The 19,806-nt window shown below is 40.2% G+C and overlaps 1 protein-coding gene across 1 annotated transcript; it reads right to left on the bottom strand.

Moving 5' to 3' along the window:
- Positions 1-7,891: 7,891 nt before the first annotated feature.
- Positions 7,892-13,482, bottom strand: LOC123404164. The gene is made up of 2 exons (XM_045098085.1): positions 13,260-13,482; positions 7,892-9,909 (listed from the first exon to the last, which is right to left on the bottom strand). The coding sequence occupies exon 2, from the start codon at positions 9,877-9,879 to the stop codon at positions 8,041-8,043; it is 1,839 nt and encodes a 612-aa protein (XP_044954020.1). The 5' UTR covers positions 9,880-9,909; positions 13,260-13,482; the 3' UTR covers positions 7,892-8,040.
- Between the last annotated feature and the right edge of the window lie 6,324 nt (positions 13,483-19,806).

Genomic DNA, 19,806 nt, shown 5'->3' with positions numbered 1-19,806 from the left:
AGAAGAAGAATAAGAAGGAGAAGAAGGATAAGAAGAAGAAGATGGAGAAGAAGAAGGAGAAGAAGAAGAAGGAGGAGGAGGAGAAGGAGAAGAAGAAGAAGGAGAAGAAGAAGAAGGAGAAGAAGGAGGAGAAGGAGAAGAAGAAGGAGAAGAAGAAGGACGAGAAGGAGAAGAAGAAGGAGGAGAAGAGGAAGAATGAGAAGAAGGAGAAGATGATTACAATACTTACCTTATTTTGATATTATTATGTCATTTTACACGAAGATAAGCTAAGTATATGACATTTATGAGCTAACCAAGGCTCTTGTGCTATTTTTGACCTAACTAATCTAATTATGTCATAAATGAAATAAATAAGGTAATTATGTCAATTTGGAGGATAATTAGGTAAGTATGTATTTTTAGGGGAAAAGAAGCTAAGTATGCCGCAGAACACTAGAGCAAACTTACCGTCGTCGTCATCAAGGATGTGAATCACCGGGGGTTGCTCGGGAAGGGTTCACCTGGAGAATGGTGCCCTCCAGAAGGGTCGTGCGATGCGGCTGTGGAGTTATTCTGCATCGAAGATATTTTGCAATGTCTCGTTAGCATGATGACACTCAAATGTTAATACTAGTAAGTAATGACCATTGAAATGAAGCTCATTATTCCAATGGTAGAAATGTCCGACATCGGCGGAGGGGTGTGGCCGTTGTTCTCGCACATAGGCTGCACATTTGGTTTTGAAGACTCAGTCATATTAATTAGTAATGAAACGGACATTACATGCATGATTTGGCTAATGTGAAAAAGAAACTTATCACAAGGAGATCGTACATGGCCCGGTTAGCTGCCTCATTCTGTGCCCTCTTCTCCTCCAACAACCGAGTTGTATTCTCCTCCGCGGCCCGAGCCATCTCTACCGCCACCCCGAGCCGTATTCTCCGCCACGGCCCGAGCTGTCTCCGCCGCCACCCGGTCCCTCTCCGTCGCCACCCGGTCCCTCCCCTGCAGAAGCTCCTCAATAGTAGCCTGGGTTGTTGCTCTCTCTCTGAAGAGCAGCATGCAACACCATTCATTGCTAGCATTGTAATCATCGATGGCCACACACACAATGTAATCGATGAAAGTTTCCGGAGTCTGTATAACTAACCTCGATGGCGAGATCGACTAGCCGTGGACGAGGCCTTATCTTTGGACAGGAGCTCGTCTGGCGCGCCTTGATCTCTGGGAGAGTGAGACGACAATGTATCAGCCCATCTCCAATGGCTATCGAGCCATGGGGCCTCCCGTCACCAGATATCATTACAAGCTTTGGATCCATACTGCCTTCTACAACAAGGCCAATGCATTCTCTGAGTCTAACCTCGATCATCCACAGAAGTTCACCAACATCTCCTCCAACAACAAGCTCGTGAGATATAAGGAGGAGGGGAAGACCAGGAAAGGGGAGGACTTTAACCCGAGCCAGGAACCTTTGGATCCATAGAGGTCGTACAACTCTAGCACCTCCGTGTTATTGTGCTCCTAAAAAGGAAAAAAATATTAGTAAAGGGCTCAAGCTAGTATGAAGAATAAAATGCATGAATCATGAAATAAACCACATACCCAGTTCCGTCCGAACTGAAATAAGATTGCGCTGCCTTGATGGTGTGGCACACCAACCATTTGGGCACGCCAGTCCTTTGCATTGGCGTGGACGGAATGTCATTGACCTGTGCACCACTCATCCACCAACGCCTCACAACAATCCATCTTATCCGCACACCATCTCGGGGCACCTATAAGTTAGTAAAGAGAAATTTGAACGCTACGCCTACGAATCAAATCAAGAAAACTAAGTACAAAGAATGGGTAATTACCTTCATGTACTCCTCCTCCTTCAGATATTTTCCACGGCACGACGGCTTGTCCTTCTTAATACCACGCGTGACATAGTAGTCTCGAACAGCCTGCGACCAGGTCTCGTGATGTAAGTTCTATAATATCTGCTTGCACTCGGCCTCGATAACCTTGGCCGCCTCCTCCTCGTATCCCTCCTCACACCTGTAGAAGGTATGCAATCAAACGAGACAACACTGATTAGTACAATAACTAGCTATACTGTTAATTTTAGATTGTGTAAAAGGAGAAATTACCCAAAACCTGTTGATCACCGTCTCGGCCCTCGTGTGACACACGACATCATCGATCATCTCCTCCGGCGGGGCTTGGGCAGCCTGGTAGTGCTCCTAGCAAACCCTAGTGTAGGAACCTCACCCTCACCGGGCAACGTGACAAACCCCGGGAAATTTTGCCAGCAAAGCACACCAAGGACGGTGTTCGGCTTGTAGACTCCAAGGGGGTGATTCCAACCCGTGTAGAAGGACAAGGTCAGCACATTAGATATTCCAAGAAACTTGAAGGCAAAAGGTACAAAAAGATTAAATGCACTTACTTCTCCTCCTTCAGGCCTAATCACCGGCATCTGCTCACGGGTTGCTGACACGACCAGGAGACGTGTACTACCACGCTGGTACATGGGACGTGTACTCCGGGTGGAGTTTAATTTTAAAGAATGACCTAGCTAGCCAACTATGTGTGTTTTCCATCATTATATTTGAAGATTTCAATGATTTTCGTAGGTAACTCGGCCAAAAATTGAAAACTTGTGTAGGTTTGTGGTCAATTGTCTGACCTGCCCCCTTATGAAACTTTTGATTACCCTTTATGCAACTTCTTATCTAACACCCGCGGACTCGCTAGCCGAGAACCACGCGCTCAGTAGCGTTGGAAACTTAGGTCCCCTGATGACCAACTTTCATTGTATTTTACGCAATTCAGGATGACCCATACGTAGCTTTTTAACGATTTAGGCAACTTAGTTTCTGAAGCAGACAACTTAGGAACCATGTTAGACCACTCCCCACTTTACACTAGGAAACTTTCAAAATATGGTAGGCAACTAAACTATGTACAACATAGATTTCGATGTATGCAACTTAGCAACCATGCATGATAACCACCTATTATACAATTGCACACAACTAAGTAGGAGGAAACTAGGAGATTTTACTTATACACATGGTGTTATTCTTCCAGCATCAAAGTTGCTCCTGTTTATCACTAAACTTGCCTCATCTAGCATTGAAGTTGCTTTTTAGAAAAGCATCAAAATATATTCATATGGGATCTAGTTTTGAAGAGCTCGTAACGAGAAACCCATATAAGTTATATCTTTTAAAATTTCCTTGTACATGAATTAATGCACGTTACATCATCGTTGGATTGACATGGTTGGTCCAACAAGCTGAAGAAAAATCAACGTACCGTACTTGAAAAAGCTTTCCATATATGGAATTGGTGGGTGGAAAGTTTGCCAAATCTAAGATCGGTTTGTCGCATCGTTCGGTTTGTGGGCGTGCGCTCGCATCGATCGAAAAGTGCAGTTGTACTTTCTAGCATTTGGGTGGAAAGTTTGCCAAATCTGAGATCGGTTTGTCGTATCGTTCGTTCCGTGGGCGTGTGCTCGCATTGATCGAAAAGTGCAGCTGCACTTTCTAGCATTTGAGATATTTCTTTGCCACCATCAGATCACCCGAATGTGTTAATCTCCAGGTTTTTAATATTACTAGGACACAACCTTTTGGACAAGAAACAATATAAAACATGCAGGGTGGGGCTCGCATGCATGTTGCCGCATGGTTGAGTCAAAATTCAAAAACTTGTTTTGTGGTTAGAGCCCAATTACTTCATGCATGTAATTTTTGGTGCAACTTTCGGGAGAGAGTACACACCCACCCATCCCACCTCCTATGCTTTTTTACTTGTAAATTTTAATCTATTACTCCCTCCGTTTCTAAATATAAGTTTTTTTTAGAGGTTCCGCTATAGAACTACATACAAGTGCATACAGACATACTTTAGTGTCATTAGTAGGAAATATGGCTTTAGTCCCGGTTCACCAACCGGGACTAATAACTTGGGATTAAAGGCACTCCCTTTAGTCCTGGTTTGCCACGACCCGAGACTAATTCCCTTCCACGTGGCTGGCAGAGCGTGGAGGGGGGGAGGACCTTTATTCCCGGTTGGTAACACCAATCGGGACTAAAGGCTTTGGGGATTTGAGGTTTTGGGATTTTGGGGTTTATTGTTTACTTCTGCTTTTCATTTTATGTTTTCCATTTATCTTTTCATTTTAAATATATCATACGCTACTACATACTGTACACGTTATGCATATCTCATAGAATTTCTCGTAGGACGTATATCATAGAATTTCTCGTACGACCTTATATATATGCATACACACATATATAAAATTTCTCCTACAACTTGCAGATCATTACATGCATGCATTAATTGGTGAAGTGGTATTCTCCATATGGCTGCCGCATGCACCACTTTAGGAAAATAGAATACAGTCAGATAATAATCAAGCATAATAATGATATTGAAACTGGAACTAACTAGATGCACGAACGTATAGCTAGTACTACTTAATTACCCTGGGTCGTGTCTATGTCAGCTTTGGTTTTCATTTACCCTAAATCTCCTGGATGAACCTTTTCCAAACACTGCCCGACAAAAAAAAAATAAAGGAGTCGTTGATTACTTGATATCAGGAAATGAACTAAAGAGGCCGACATAGTGCGATAATGATTGAAATTGCCTGTCGAGCATCAGCTTCAGGTCCATGTACTCTTTGGTGCCTTTTTTTTAGTGAGTCCAGTACTTCAACTTTACCCTCGTCAACACTAATGATTAGCGGGATCCAGTGGAAACTGTATAGTATAAGCGGGCATGCATAACTCATCAAGTAACTATGTACACTTAACATCAAGTAAGCAAAATAGAATTTATAGTACCACACAGTAACACTCACCTGAAGTTGTAAGAAAATACTATTTCTGGTTGGGTATTTAGTACCTCCAAAAACCTATACAAGTTCTCCTCTATTTCATCATTGTGTTGTATTAACGTCTGATCACAAATCTTTCAGGATAGCTGCCCTCAAAGATCTTCGGAAGCAACAGACTAAGTATGTCTTCTGTTTGATTACTAGCTAAAACTTGCAATTCTTTCAGGATAGCTGCCCTCAAAGATTTGTATATTGACAAATATGACATGTTTGTATGACTCATTCATGTTTGATTAGCAAGTTTCTTTCTTTAGTGGGACGTCCTAATTTTGACAAACTGAATAATGTTATATATAAGAATAACAAAGGGTTTGTTTCATATATGAAGACTTGTTGAAAATAGAGAGGAACCATGAGATGGATTAAGCATAGGGTGAAAATCCAAAAAGATCATGAAAAGTGTATGAACAAATATAGAAATAATCACATTGTTAAATTCCTATATGAAATGAGCAAGTGCATAATGATCATCGTAGCAAAGCAACCATTCTTTGGCGATCTTTCAAACACATACTTTGGAGATCTAGTTTATCAATCAAGATGTGTTGGGATAATTTCTAATCTTCATTAATGACATATTTTATATTCTTTCTAATCTTCAAGCGCATTGTTGCATCCATCTTGATCTTGTGGTCATCGACGACATCGGCAACATACAACTCCAATTTCATCTTCTTATCTTCAATTCTTTTCATTTTTTCTTTCAAATACTCGTTTTCTTTTTCAATTAAATTTAAGTTCTCGACAAGAGGGACGGTTGCAATTTCCGGTTCACATACCAGCTCCTAGATAAAAATATTTATGTCAACTTGATAGGCATAATTGTCATAAACGAGAAATGCAACAAATACTTATAAAATAGAATATACCACATCCGAATCATAAACCGGATGAGGGCCAACGGGGATGGATATCAAGACCATGGTACTATGTATAACAAACAATCATACAGGTAAGAGAAGTATCTAAATCAGACAAATTAATAAGGTTTTTTTGAATAAAAAGGATAAGAACAAGAGCATCACCAAGGTGGTGCCGACGACAGGACGGCACGGGCGATCGACGGTGGTTAGGACGGGGGGATGGGAAGGCACTAAGTAAACCACACCTATAGAGATGCAAACTAAGAAGTTAATTTGAGCTCATATTGCATATAAATCAAATAAACTCCCACATAATTATTCCCAAACTAGAACCCACAAATCACTTTACTTATAGAGCATTGAACGAGCTACTCTAGCAATGAGAGATGAAAGAACAAAGTTGCTAACCTTTGTGAACACTTGAATAGATGGGGTGCCTCAAATCTTGACAAATTTTGGCAAAAATGAAGGGATGAGCTCGGGAAGGGGAAGAGAAAACAGAGAATGGAGAGAATGAGCTCGGGCTGGAAGAAGCATCTATATATAGGGATATATTTAGTCCCGGTTGGTGCTACAAATCCGGACTAGAGATCAATCGCTAGTCCCAGTTGGAGTTACAAACCGGGACTAAAGGGGTTCGCAGGGCCCCAGCCTGTCACCACCCCTTTAGTCCCGGTTGGTAACACCAACCGGGACTAGAGGTTCCTCATGAACTGGAACTAAAGCCTAGCCGCATGAACCGGAACTAATGGTAGTATTAGTCCCGGTGCAAAAGCTAACCAGGACTAATGCTTCGGTCCAAAGGCCTGTTTTTTAGCAGTGTGTGTAGATTCACTCATTTTGCTCTGTATGTAGTCCCCTAGTGAAATTTCTAAAAAGACTTATATTTAGGAACGGAGGGAGTATATATTTTGAACTGAAAATATAATTTATATATATTGTTTACATATTCTTGTTTCTTGTGGCAAGGTCTTTGAAACAAGACTGTTTTCGAATACGTTTTGACAAGGTTTAAAAGCCTCACCATTTTCAATTACTAAAACATGATAGGAAGGAATGATAAATTCATCAAGTTTCAAAAATTAACTAAAACTTAAACTCCAACCTAAATCCTAAGCCCTAAGCCCTGAAAGAAAATGAAACATGGTAAAATTTAATATTGCGACTATTGAAACTTGGCAAAAAAATTGAAGTTGTCAAAATCAAAATAGTTCTTATTCGAAGGTACTCGTTGCAATGAGCACGAATATGTAAACCAAATTTAATTTGGGCATTCGCTTTCAAATGATATACTGGATTCAAATTTGAAGATGAAATAAAAAGTATGGGAGGTAAGGCGGGTGGAGCATGAAACTCAACCAAAACCTGCATGCATGGACCCCATCTATGGTAATTATTAAGGGCTAAATTAAAACACATGTAAATGACCAAACTACTTTATGAAACTTGTTGCAAACAGGTACTCATTTATGTGTTTTGGCCTAAATACTTATTGCGCGGTCAAGTTTGTTGAACGACATCCTTAGATTTTTCAGTGAACAATCATTTACTAAGTAAGACATCATTATTGAACTGGAGGTCCCGAATGCCCTGAACCACCTTGGTCTTTCGGTCAACAATCACGCTCCATTTTGTTAACGTTTTTTTTTTCCTTTTCACCATCTCCTTGTCAAAAGAAATTCTATCTGAAATAATCAATAATATACGGGACCCCTTTTAAAAGTTGGATTTTTTTAGAAAATGAGGCTTAGCCCCGGCCTCTGCATCGAAAGATGCATACGGCCATTTTTGAAAGTTGGATAAACTAGAGCATGTAGAGAATCATATAGGTGAATACATAGTTGAACAAGACCGGTCGTCCTCCAAGGGAGAGCAATTTGCCTTTTCAACTACGCAATTGTTTCTCTATGGGCCCTTTCACAGGTTTCCAATTAATGAGCCGCTCATAACGAGTCGGGATACATAAATATTTAATTAGGAATTGACCTTGTACACGGATAAAGTTTTCAGCATAAAGTTTGGTTTACGTAGATTACTACCTTTATACTCCCTTCGTTCCTAAATATAAGTCTTTTTAGATGTTTTATTAAAAGACTACATACGGATGTATATAGACATGTTTTAGTGTATAGATTCATTCATTTTTGCTCCGTATGTAGTCTTCTAGTAAAATCTCCAAAAAGACTTATATTTAGGAACGGAGGGAGTACATTCTGTGCAGAATGGTCTGAAAAGTCACTGAGTGGTTAAGGCGGGATGGAAATAAAAGGAGGGTCTCTTGTCGATCATGCATGACCATTAATGAGGAAAATAGAAGGCGAAGACCTCTTTCAAATTGGGGTCAACACCAGCAGAATTGGCAATCAGGATCCTGTTTGCCTCGGAATCCCCGAGCCCTTTCTTGAACATGAGCAGCCAGACAAAGGTGATGAGCTCGCCTCCGCTAGCCAGCGGCGCCGTGTGCATCTGCCCCTGGGTCTTGCCGGCCGAGTAGATGAGGAGCCTTACCCACATTTCCACCATCTCCTCCAGTGTTTCCTTGCTTGGTTGCACCCCACATAATTCTCCTCGGGACTGTCTAAATTTATCCAGCGTAGCCTCGGAGCTGCCGTTGAGCGGCAGCATGGAAGGCAAGGTAACAAAGAGGTGCATCATGTAGTTGGACAGTTTCCGGCATACCTCTGCCAAATCATTTGCATCTTCTTCTCCAGCTACTGCTGCTTCATTCAAGTATTCCTCTGTGAACATATGCATCTCGACAGTAGCAGCACCAAAATCAGCAACAAAATAAGTCCGTATCTTATTCAGAAATGGGCTAAGATTTGGCCATTCTCGGGCCTCAGTGGAGGAGAACTCATCACGCAAGTTAGTAATCCCCTTGACGACAAAATCCATGGTCTTCTCATCAGCCTCCACATACTCAGTGTCCAACACCTTGCTCATCCAAAATAGACTTTTCTTCCCAGAACCAAATAAATTAGCCAATCTTCTCACCACGGTCATCACTTGTTGATTGCATGTTCTGGTCTTGTCTTTGTGGTAAACCCAGCTCAGAAAGTTGTACTGTCCCATGGAATTTGACCACTGTGGCTTTTGCTCCGGCCAGCCAATATCACTGGCGAAAAGAAACCAGGATATGGAAGCAAGCTTGTGGCAGTTCCGGACCTTCAACCATGCCCAAGTCCATGGTGACATCATGAAAATGAACATTGAACAAAGATCTTGGAAAAACCCTCCAATAAATAGTGCATAGGTGACCACAGTGTCCTCTCTACTGTAACTATGTTTATCGGTTGCAAGGAAGAGAGCAAAAGCAGCCAATACAGATAGATGAGAGATGCATCGAAGTATAACGCATGTCCTTGATCTGAGCACAACAGCCTTCGTGTACAGATCGTCGTACATCAGGCCAAGCTCAAGCTCCGCCGCCTTGATTACACGTTTGGTGTCTTGTACCGCATCATGACCGACATCTGCTGAGCTATGGGCAAACAGGTTGCGTCCTGTAAAGACACCGAGGACATTTGGCATTGCACGCAGAGCATTCAAAACTATCTTTGAATAGCCAGGATCCGTATCTTTTAGTTCCGGAAACTGTTGCTTGTACTGATCTCCAGTGGAGCTCTCGAGGCTTTTAGAGCTCCCACATTTGAGAGACCATGTTCTTTCTCCATACTTGATGACTCCAGCAACGAGCATCAAGACACTCGGAACTATAAGTTCCATGTTGAGTCTTCCTACGGATTTCCAGAAAACGTACAAAGCTAGGACTACTTGCAGCACCAAATTCAACAAATGCCTTGACCATAAGTTGTTGTCCTCCATGGCAAAAGCAGTAACAGTATCCTGCCCACCAAGATGGATGAGGAGGAAGGGTGCCCAAAAGAAAGCTAGTGGTTGGGTTCTCCTTAATGTGTAACTTGCACTGGGTACATCATTGTGGCTTGAGAGGTAGCCAAGAGCATAAACTGCTACCCAGTCTGCTCCTAGATAAGCTGTCCAAATAAGAACTCTGAGGAATATGCCGGTGCTGCGCCGTCGAAGGCTGCCGGTAAAAAATAGGAACACTTGAAGTGCGAAGCTGAAGAGCACAAGCAATTGGATTTCCCACTGATAAAATACGTCCACCAAACCCATCGGATGAAATATTTGTATGACTCAGGACACCTGTGCATACAGTTTATTAGATAATTTATACAATTTTTAAAAATAACAATCCTTTATGCATGTATGACAAGAAAATAGTTGACACCCAACAGTTCGTCACATTTTCCCCCGCTAGGTATATACCATATACCAATATATATTATATCATGTCTACACTTATTTCAGGTTTTCTTGAACTCCAATACTAATTCAACGAACAAAATCAGAGACATTATTACTTCAATCAGAAAATAAAAGGTATCCTAAGTGTCTCTCACCAATTTAAGGCAGGAGGAAAAAAACAGTCAACCCGATAGACAATCTAACTGTAGTGTCTCAGTTAAATTAAATAATGAGTCCCGCACAAACTTGATTATAGAAACCAAAACCTACTTTAGATTATAGGGTTGAATCGAAGTCAATTAGACAAAAGGTACAAATATCATATGGAAACTAAGAGGATCCTGATTAACCGGGTTGCCTTGCCTTACAAAAGGTAAAAATTGTTTGCGTCATGTAAAACAATGTACGTGACATTTAAATAAAGATTCCAGCAACTCAAAGAAATATTGATGGCGTTTTAAAAAAATGTTTATCAATCCAAAAAAAATGCTCCAGTATGTTTATTACTATTATAAAAATGTATGTGCCATTCTAGTGAAATATTCACATGTTTCCAAAATATTTTCGCTAAAATTTAGAAGGTGTTTATAAAATGTTTAAAAAAGTCATGCAGTTTTAAAAAGTGTTTACTAGCTAGAAACAAATGTGCAAAGTCTGTTTAAAAAACTGTTACTTCCTCTGATCCATGGACTAATATTTTCGATCATTTTGAAATAATCGTTGTACAATTGTTAATGGCAATAAACGATACAAACTATATGGTTTAGCAACAAGGTAGTACGGTTTAGCAACAAGGTTCTACAATTTTGAAATAATCGTTTTATGTTGCATATTGATTGTCGCTGTTTTAGCACAAAGATAGTATGGCTTAGCAAAAAGGTAGTAAAACTTTGAACTAAACCAATGGCAATTAATATGGATCGGATAAAGTACCATGTATTCAAAAAAGTGTTCGAAACATTTTTTTTAAATATATACATTGTGTATTTTAAAAATGTACAAATTGTATTAAAATAATTTTCCATGTGTATGCTAAAAATTTATGTTGTGGACTGAGTAAAAGAAGGCATGTGTTAAAAAGGATAATGGATTAAACCAATGAAAACTGCAAAGAAAACCGTAGAATATGAAGAAAACCAAGAAAGAAACAAAACAAAACCAAAAGCATAACGAAGAAAGCAAAAGCCAGAGAAAACCAGTGAGATAACAAGCGAAATAAAAATAAATAAAATTAAAAATTAAAAACAACGAAAAATTATTGAAGACCAGAGGAAGAATAAGAGAAAAAGAAAACGAAAAAACCAAAGAAAACGGGAGTAGAGTGAGCGACCTACGGCAACGAACGAGCGACAGCGAGCGACTTTGGTGCAATAGTTGCTATCGATTCTTGACTTTTTTGTATGAACTTTCTATCAACGGATTAAGATCGCACCAAGGCCTATCCCATCACCACTGCCTCGTATAATTTAGTATCTTTACCTAATAATAAAGAGGCTATCGCTTCCGTCGGAAAACCCATCGAGATGATTTTATAAAAAAGCCCTTACTGTTTATGGCATTAAACTCGTAGTATATATTAAATGTTTTTTAAAATACTCATATCTTTTAAACCGTAACTCCAAATTTAACATATTATATATGTAATTTGATTAGAAAAATATGTAGAATTTAAATATGATATTATTTTATCTGTTAAACGTTTAATAAAAATACTATCTAGGGTGCAATCTTATAAATAAGTCATTATTCGTCTTTCTTTCATACCGGTACTCATCCGGGTTGGGGATGAACACGTCAACAAAATCAGGATTAGAGATGAAACTGAAGGTCACTTGACTGATTCTTTGTATGTATTAAATCTACATGCAAGCCGTGTTAAAATAGAAGACCTGTGAAATTTTAAACTGCATTTTTGTAGGATAAGACCATCTTTATTTGTGTCTTAACTCGTAACTACAAATTCTCAGATTATAGACCATTTTTTATAAATTAAAAGCGTGTGGTATTTCTTTCTCCCGTTGCAACGCATGGGCCCTTTTGCTAGTGGAGGCAAATACAGCTGAGATTTTCCAGTCGCGACTGTAACCAAATCACGGAGATTAAAATTTGTGGATGGAAATCTTTTTGAATATTGGTTTCGGGAAAATGTGAGCGTTAACTACAGTTTTAACCTCCCAATTTTCCATGCCTCATATGTAATCTTTATTTGTCAAATGCAGACGTGCTGTGCCCCCACACAAAAAATGCAGATGTACTATGAATTGGGAAGAAGATATTTAGTATGATCATGCAGGAAGTATTCTGTAAATCTCTGACTGCTTAAATAGATCCATTTGGTCATTCTAGTATATATATTTTAATTCGAATGTTTAAGTATAGTTTTTATATTAAACCTTCGTGTCTCTTGATGTATTTTTGGAAGGAAAAAAAAGCAAGACATCAATTCCAAGTATTTTTGTCTTTTTTCATCAATGTCGCTAGCATTTTGTTCGGTACTTTTTGTATCTATACATCATGTCTATTTTATCGGATAATCTTGAATTCTACACTACAAGCTATGAAACATACTTTTCTGTGTAGTTCAATGCTGTTTGAAAATTTTGCACCATGTAAACTGGTGCATCAGCGTGTCTTTAGCTCCAGTTTCGCCCCTGGTATCATGTGGACGTGCGGACTCTTATGGCGCCGTCTGGATGCAGCCGGCTGGAAACAGTTGCACATGGTTTGTTCAACCAATTTGATTGGTGAACAAATCATAGATTTTATGAATGAGCTATGTAATATCGGGTCCGACCGATCGTATTTTCTTCAAGATTGTATTACTGTCTGGTACTCGGTGACTTCAACTTAATTTGCGTTCAATAAAATGGCTGCGTGACGAGGGAGGATTATCCCCTTTTGAAAAGAAAACAAAAACCCGAAAGGTATTTACGAACAGAGGTTACTCATCCTAGGCTGAAGTGTTTGTCCCTTATGAACACACCAGCGGACGAGGTGCTGCTCAGTAATCAGCGGAGCATACATTCCGGGATAAGTTGCTGCTTAGTAGTAGTACGAAAAGTATATAAAAGTGACCATGGCTCTAATTCCAATCCCGAGTTTCCAATGATGCTAAGCAAAGCGTGCAATTTCTGACGGCATAAGGATCGATAGAAAAAAAAGTATGCAGTTGATGCAAGTTTCAAGTATGTCCAGCATGGTGTCTACTGCTTGAACTAATTGGCAGTGTGGGATGATGCACTCTTTACCTTGAGGAAGTTAAGCTGTGGTTCTTGGGGTTAATTAGCTTGCTCCTGTCTTCGTTGGCTTGATGTTGCCTGCTACAAACCCAAGTGCTCCCCTGGTCGGGTCTGCTTGCTTCCTCCTTCACCAGCACCTCCCTTCTTCTTCCTTGTTGGCTTGGTAATGGTGGCTCCTTCTCTCTGCTAGCGTTTGACCTTATGATGAATAGAAGGATAAGATCAATACTAATGATGGGTTCTTCCCTAGTTGCCCATTTAAGTATGAACCATGTGCTCTCAGTGCAGTTGTCGTGCTGCTTAAGACGACTATGCATGCTAGTAGCTAGGTTAATATAAATTGTTCCTTCTCTCAACTAATTGTTAGAAATTAAGTATGGCAATGGGGGTGGGCAAATCGTGGAAGGAAACATCTGCTCTTTGCAATGTTGTTTTCTTGTTGCTTGAGATTACTATATACTAGAAGGACTGATGTGCCGTTAGATTAAAAAAACTAATCACTTTGTTTCAAAATACAACGCCTATTACCTTTTTAAAATGTCAAACCTTTTAAATTTTATTAAATTTGGAGATAAATATATTAAAATCCATAATATCAACTTGTTGTCACTAGATTCATCGGTAAATGAATTATCATATTTTTTTATTTAATATTGTTGGTGTCAATATTTTTGCTCTCAACTTGGTCAAAGAAGAATTTGACTTCCAAAAAACTAATACCCTTTATATTTTGAAACTAATGTTATATCTCGACTGATGTGTGTGTGGGGGGGGGGGGGGGGGGGGATGACATAGTGTGTTTTATTTTTATTTATAATTCGGTAATTTGATGCATATTTCGTTGTGTCATTCTATATTATATGCTAACCAACCTTATATATGTGGAAATATTTTTACGTCGACAGCTGCATGGACGTGATTGATATGTTTTTATAGGCCGGTTGTTATTGACTGATTTGAAAAATTGTTAGTTCGATCAAAATCGTAAACCAAACCCATTAGAAAGCATAATGTATTTGTCTAAATAATTGAAAAAGAGAGTTTTGAGAAATTGTTTTCTTTCTCTCTCACTCCCTCTATCTTCGCAAGTGTGTTTGTTGAGTTGTTCATCTTTATGTATGGCAATATGGGTGCGCAACGGATGGGTGGGTACGGCTCAGTTCGACCATCTTCATATTGTTTTTTGTTTTTTCTTTGTTTAAATGGTCTCTCGCCTCTTTACTTGACCTGGTGAAGCCTCAAGTATTACAATAATATATAAGCTTGGCACTCCTTTCACAATCGTTGACATAGAAGCCTAAGAATGGCTGCTCGCTCTCCCTAATAATTATACTACTCTTAGAATATACAATTCGAGTGCTCATTCTCCAAGTCTGGAATCTCAGAGTATACTATAAGGCTTGTAACTCCTTTCACATTCATTGACCAAGAGCCCAACAGTGGCTGCTAGCAGCTAGCTCATTCTGCCTAATACGTAATTTGAACATACTAGTAGCCAACCCGTACATTCACACTGGCTAGTTCTTTTTTACAATTTCAGCACTATATGTGAGATACCGTTAGATGATTTTTTTTAATTTTCCATTCCATGGTAATAGTAGGTTCATGAGTAGTTTAAGAGAAGATATTATTTAACTATTCATAAAAAATAATTGGGGAGTGAGCCTAGCTCAATTGGGTAAGACACCTCCGCTCAAAGAGGAAAAGGCTGACAGCGGCGGCGAGCCCTTATCCTCCTCGCGTGACCGATGGTAGCAGGGCTTCATCGTTTCTTGTGTTGTGGGATCTCCTGCCGGAGCTTCATGATGGCCCTAGACGGCGTGGTTCATCCGGCGGAGATGGGCGGCAGATGGATTTCTTCGGTGACCTCGATTGTTATTGTGGCCGTGAGGGCGTCCCGCGACTAGTCCGGGGGCTCGGTGCGGCTCAACTACTCATCTTCACGTGGTGCGGGTGGTGGCGGCGGTGCCCACTAAGATCTCCCACCAGCTGTAAGGAACCGACATGTGGCGCGGTCCTTGGTTCTATTTTCTCTAAGATGGCGGTATTCGGTCGTCATGGATCTGACCATTGACGAGTTCCGGAATGCTCTGCTGGAGATCTTCATTGGGTTATTGACGCATGTCGATTGCTAGATCGGATGTGATTCGGTCGTGTGCACCCCTATTTCAGCCCAAGTGGTTTCAGGAGGGTGTGATGCGAAGCTTCGGTGTATGTTGACATCATGGGAAGACGATGGCGGAGAATGTTATGGTGGCTGAGGTCTAAGGCCTTGTAATGGCGGATCAAGTCTTTGCTTGGTGATTTATGACTTGTACCAGCAACATTGGCAAGTGGGGACGACTGCACACACTAAGTACAGAGTTTTAGCTTTCAGGATGAAATCCAAAACCTGACCTTTATTGGTTGTACCTGACAGTGATCTTGTTGAAGGCACTGTTTTTGAAAGTACGGATCTTCTCCAGGATGAAAACGTAAGATCTAGGATCCGGCGATGAGGGTGCTTGTGCACTATTTTCTTCTTGGATGTGATGTTTTTAAAGAATTTGGACTTCGGGGGTTGTCTAGGTGGTGGTTCGTGTTGTAGCTACAACAAATTGGTCACTCTAGTGGGATCTTTCTTTTATTCTTCTTCTTCTTTTTGTATTTTAGTTGTGTGCATCTGTAATGTCTTTAAGACAATGCGTTGATGCAGAGGCTAGGTATAATTGACATCTTTGTGATATTAATATATTTCTTTTGTTAATTTTTTTAATAAATTGAAGTACTTGTAAAAGGATGCATGCATAAGTTCTTTTATGTAGGAATAAATCACAATGATTACTCTATGTCAACTATTTCGGTGACTCTTACCAACTAATATATCACACAGATAATAATTTATGAATCAATGAAAGTTATATAGCTTAATTATTTGGTATTTCAAGAATTATTTCATGATTTGCACATTTTTTTCATTCATTGAAAGTAAGATTTCAATTTTCAACAGTCGTGCACATATCTCTCTCTCCCTCCCACCTCCTTCCCTCTATCTTCATCCTCATTAGTTGTTCATTTTAGTATGGCAGCTCTCTCTCAACCTCTATAGTTGTTCATTTAAGTATGACAACGGGTTCACCACGGATGGGTGGGTATGTTAGCAATAATCTAGGGTTAGGAGAGTTAGTTTCCATGTCGCATATGTTCGTAGGCGTGTACTAGCCCGGTTAGAACTACGCAATACTATGTCCGTGTGTGTTTTTTTTGTTTTTTGCATCGATGTCCGTGTGGTATTAGGATTTGGCGTCCATGACATGCTAGGTTAGCTAGTTTAGGCTGAGTTTGGTTTCCAGTCCAAGTCTGGGCACGAATAGGTTTAGGATGTTTGGGTCGGCTGGTGGGATATATAAGTAGAGGCAGCTGTGTAGGATTTGTAACACCGTGAGTTGAAAAGGTAAAAGAAAAATAGAATAGGAAAATTAAGGATACGAGATGTACCCTCGGCTAGTTTTTGGTGCACGTGTTCGTTAAACTGTGATGTGATCAATTCTGAGGGACGAGTTTCAACAATTGGTATTTAAAGCAAGGTTTGACCCCGGGGAGACGGTCTACTAGCCCATCGGGGCGGGTCATGAAGTTGCTAGGCGGTGCAGCAACAAGAAGGTTCAAGCGATCATCGTTCGACGGAGCGACAAGGAGGGAGGCGGCATGCTATTGTCAATAATATGGTGGAAGATGATCATTAATGGGAGTAGTGGTGCCAAGGTGTGGTATTGGAAAGTCCTAAAGATCGTCGTCCACGGGACATAGATGAGTCGAGGAGTCGTGTGAGTTAGAGACTTCGTCCATGGTAGATAGATGAGCCGAGGAGTCGTGTGAGTTAGCGCGACTGGTGTTGTCGTTACGATGAGTCGTCGTCATGTCACTACTAGAAAATAGCTTATAGGTATACATTACTAGTAGCTTGATTTTAAAATCCCACGCTATTGTTAATTAGTAGTTGCGCTCCAGAGCAACAAGCGCTACATGTAACTTATAGCAGTAGCGCCCGGCAGTTGACCCCGCACTGCTAATATGTGAGCCACACCTTATGCCCGCGGGCTGGCCATAGTAGGAGCGCTTGTCATCCACCAGCGTTACTGCTAAGACAATTAACTGTAGTATTGGTGACGGAACGTCGCTACTAATGTATGCAGTCGAGGTCCACATCCATTGCCCCTACTTAGCAGTAGCGCGTTCTTAGGCCCGCGCTGCTGCTAATCCTACCTTATCCTCTTCCTCGCGCCGGCCCACTCACTCTCCTCACTCTCCTCCTCCTCACTCTCTCCTTCTCCACTCTCTCCCTCAAGCCCGGAGCCCTCCTGCAACCGCCCTTGCCCGCCGCCCTCCCACTCTCTTTGCTACCGTCCCGCACCCGTTGCCACCCAGCCGAGGTTGCTCCTCCCTCCACTTCCCTTCATCCCTCCTCCCTCCACTTCCCTCCCTCCCTTCTCCCTCTGTTCTTGTAGAGGATAAAATGGTATTCGTTTTTTAAATAGAATATAATAGGTATAGAACTTTTAGTAAAATTATTTAGATATAAAAACAGAATAGAATAAAACAAATAGGTATAAATATAGAAGAGAATAGTTTTTCAAATTTAGTAATAGAAATAGACCAAAATAGAACAAAACATGTTGAAGTCCTTGTCTCTGTGTGGATCCGTTGAAGATGACGCATGTCCAAGTCATTTATGTATCTTTACGACGAGAGGATCATGTTCAAGTATATGGAGATGGTAAATCAGTTAAGGTGAGTCCCCTCAATGAGGCCATGTCTCTACATGAGGCTGGAGTGGACAGTATAGTCCACGGGATGGTATGATTCACAAGGAGTCAACATGTATCGCGCTAGAATGGATGGTGTGGTCCACCGGGTGATGTATTCCACATGTTACTAGTGAGGTTGAATAGTCCAAGGCATATTTGAGGTGGTCCATAAATTCGTCAGGTCAAAATTAGGATGAGATTGTTACGAACAATCAAGGTCATCAATTTAACTTATCGTGGTGCGAGCGAATGAGTCAACAAAGAATGATCCACAACAAATCAAACCCGAAAAAGCACGAAAGACAAAGTATATCAAGATTAAAGACTGTTAGCAATAATATTGCGTTTGGAGAGTTAGTTTCCATGTAGCCTACATTTGTAGGCGTGTACTTTTTTTTATTTTTTTAGAAAAGGAGGATTACCTTCGGCATCTGCATCAGCACGATGCATACGACCCCTTTATTAAAAATAATTAAACGAATCGCGGTTCAACATAGTTTTTGATATAACAGTGTAGAAGTAAAAGTAAAGCAAAAAAAGCCACAACCGACAAAATAGGCCTAGATGTCTAACCATCTATCCTATTATTGGACTACCATCAAAACTGGTAGAAGATATCCCGCGCTACCCGGTTGTAGGCGTGTACTAGCCCGGTTAGAGCTAGGCCATGGCAATGCTAGGTTAGCTAGTTTAGGCTGAGTTTGGTTTCAATCCAAGCGTGGGTATGAATAAGTAGTAGCAGCTACGTGGGATTTGCAACAGCGTGAGTCGAAAAGAAGAAGAAAATAAAAAAGGAAAATTTAGGGTCCAAGTCGTACATTGGCTATTAATTTTTTGTGTGCAATTTGTCGTAGTGTGATGTGATCGATTCTCGGGACCGAGTTTCAACAGGGTGGCGCTCAGTTCGAGCATCTTGACATTGTTTGTCTTGTTTCTTTTTGAAAATTTTCTTCCCCCTATTGATGCCTCGAATATTTGAATACATAAAGTTGGCACTGCTTTCACAATCATTGACCAGAAGCCCAGGAATGTCTGGTCGGTCTCCCGCAAATAATTCGATTACTCTTAGAATATATAATTAGACTGCTCATTCTCCAACTCTGGAATCTTAGAATATACCCCCTCTTCAAATTAGTATAAAAACATTTAGATTACTAAAGTAGTGTTTTAAATGCTTTTGTATTAGTTTACGGAGAGGGTATAAGCTTGTCACTCCTTTCGCATTCATTGACCAAGGGCCCAAGAGTGGTTGCTAGCTATACGCACTAGAACATATCGACTCGTGCATTCACGCTCGCTAGTAATTATTAACAACTAGTCGTCAACCCGTGCAATGCACGGGCTAGCCTAGAAAAGTGAATGTGTATTAAGAATTTGCTTTCTTAGTTAATTGAAATTGATTAGGTGGCCTCCGTAGACCTCCTTTCAACATAATTTGATCTTAGATATTTCTTAAAGTGAGTGTGTATTACTGTATTAAGATGTTGATAGTCTTTTCAATAAACGCGGTGAAAGTTTAGAATATTTGAGTTAAGACGATATTAACATGGGAAGAAAAATCGAAATGATTGATTACTTATTTGATAGTTTTTTAACTAAATGATTTCGTGTCTCTACAATAAATAACTTACATGTTTAGTAATATCTCATGTAAATATCTTCATGTAATAGCTTGCTTTACAATAATCATTATCCTACACTTTGTTGGATAAATTCTGCTAACAAATGGCAGACCTATATAGTTTGTGGGTAATATTAAAAATTCCACG

This window comes from Hordeum vulgare, chromosome 1H (assembly GCF_904849725.1).
Source record: "Hordeum vulgare subsp. vulgare chromosome 1H, MorexV3_pseudomolecules_assembly, whole genome shotgun sequence".
Classification (NCBI taxonomy): Eukaryota; Viridiplantae; Streptophyta; class Magnoliopsida; order Poales; family Poaceae; genus Hordeum; species Hordeum vulgare.
This window is presented reverse-complemented; position numbering and strand designations above follow the sequence as displayed.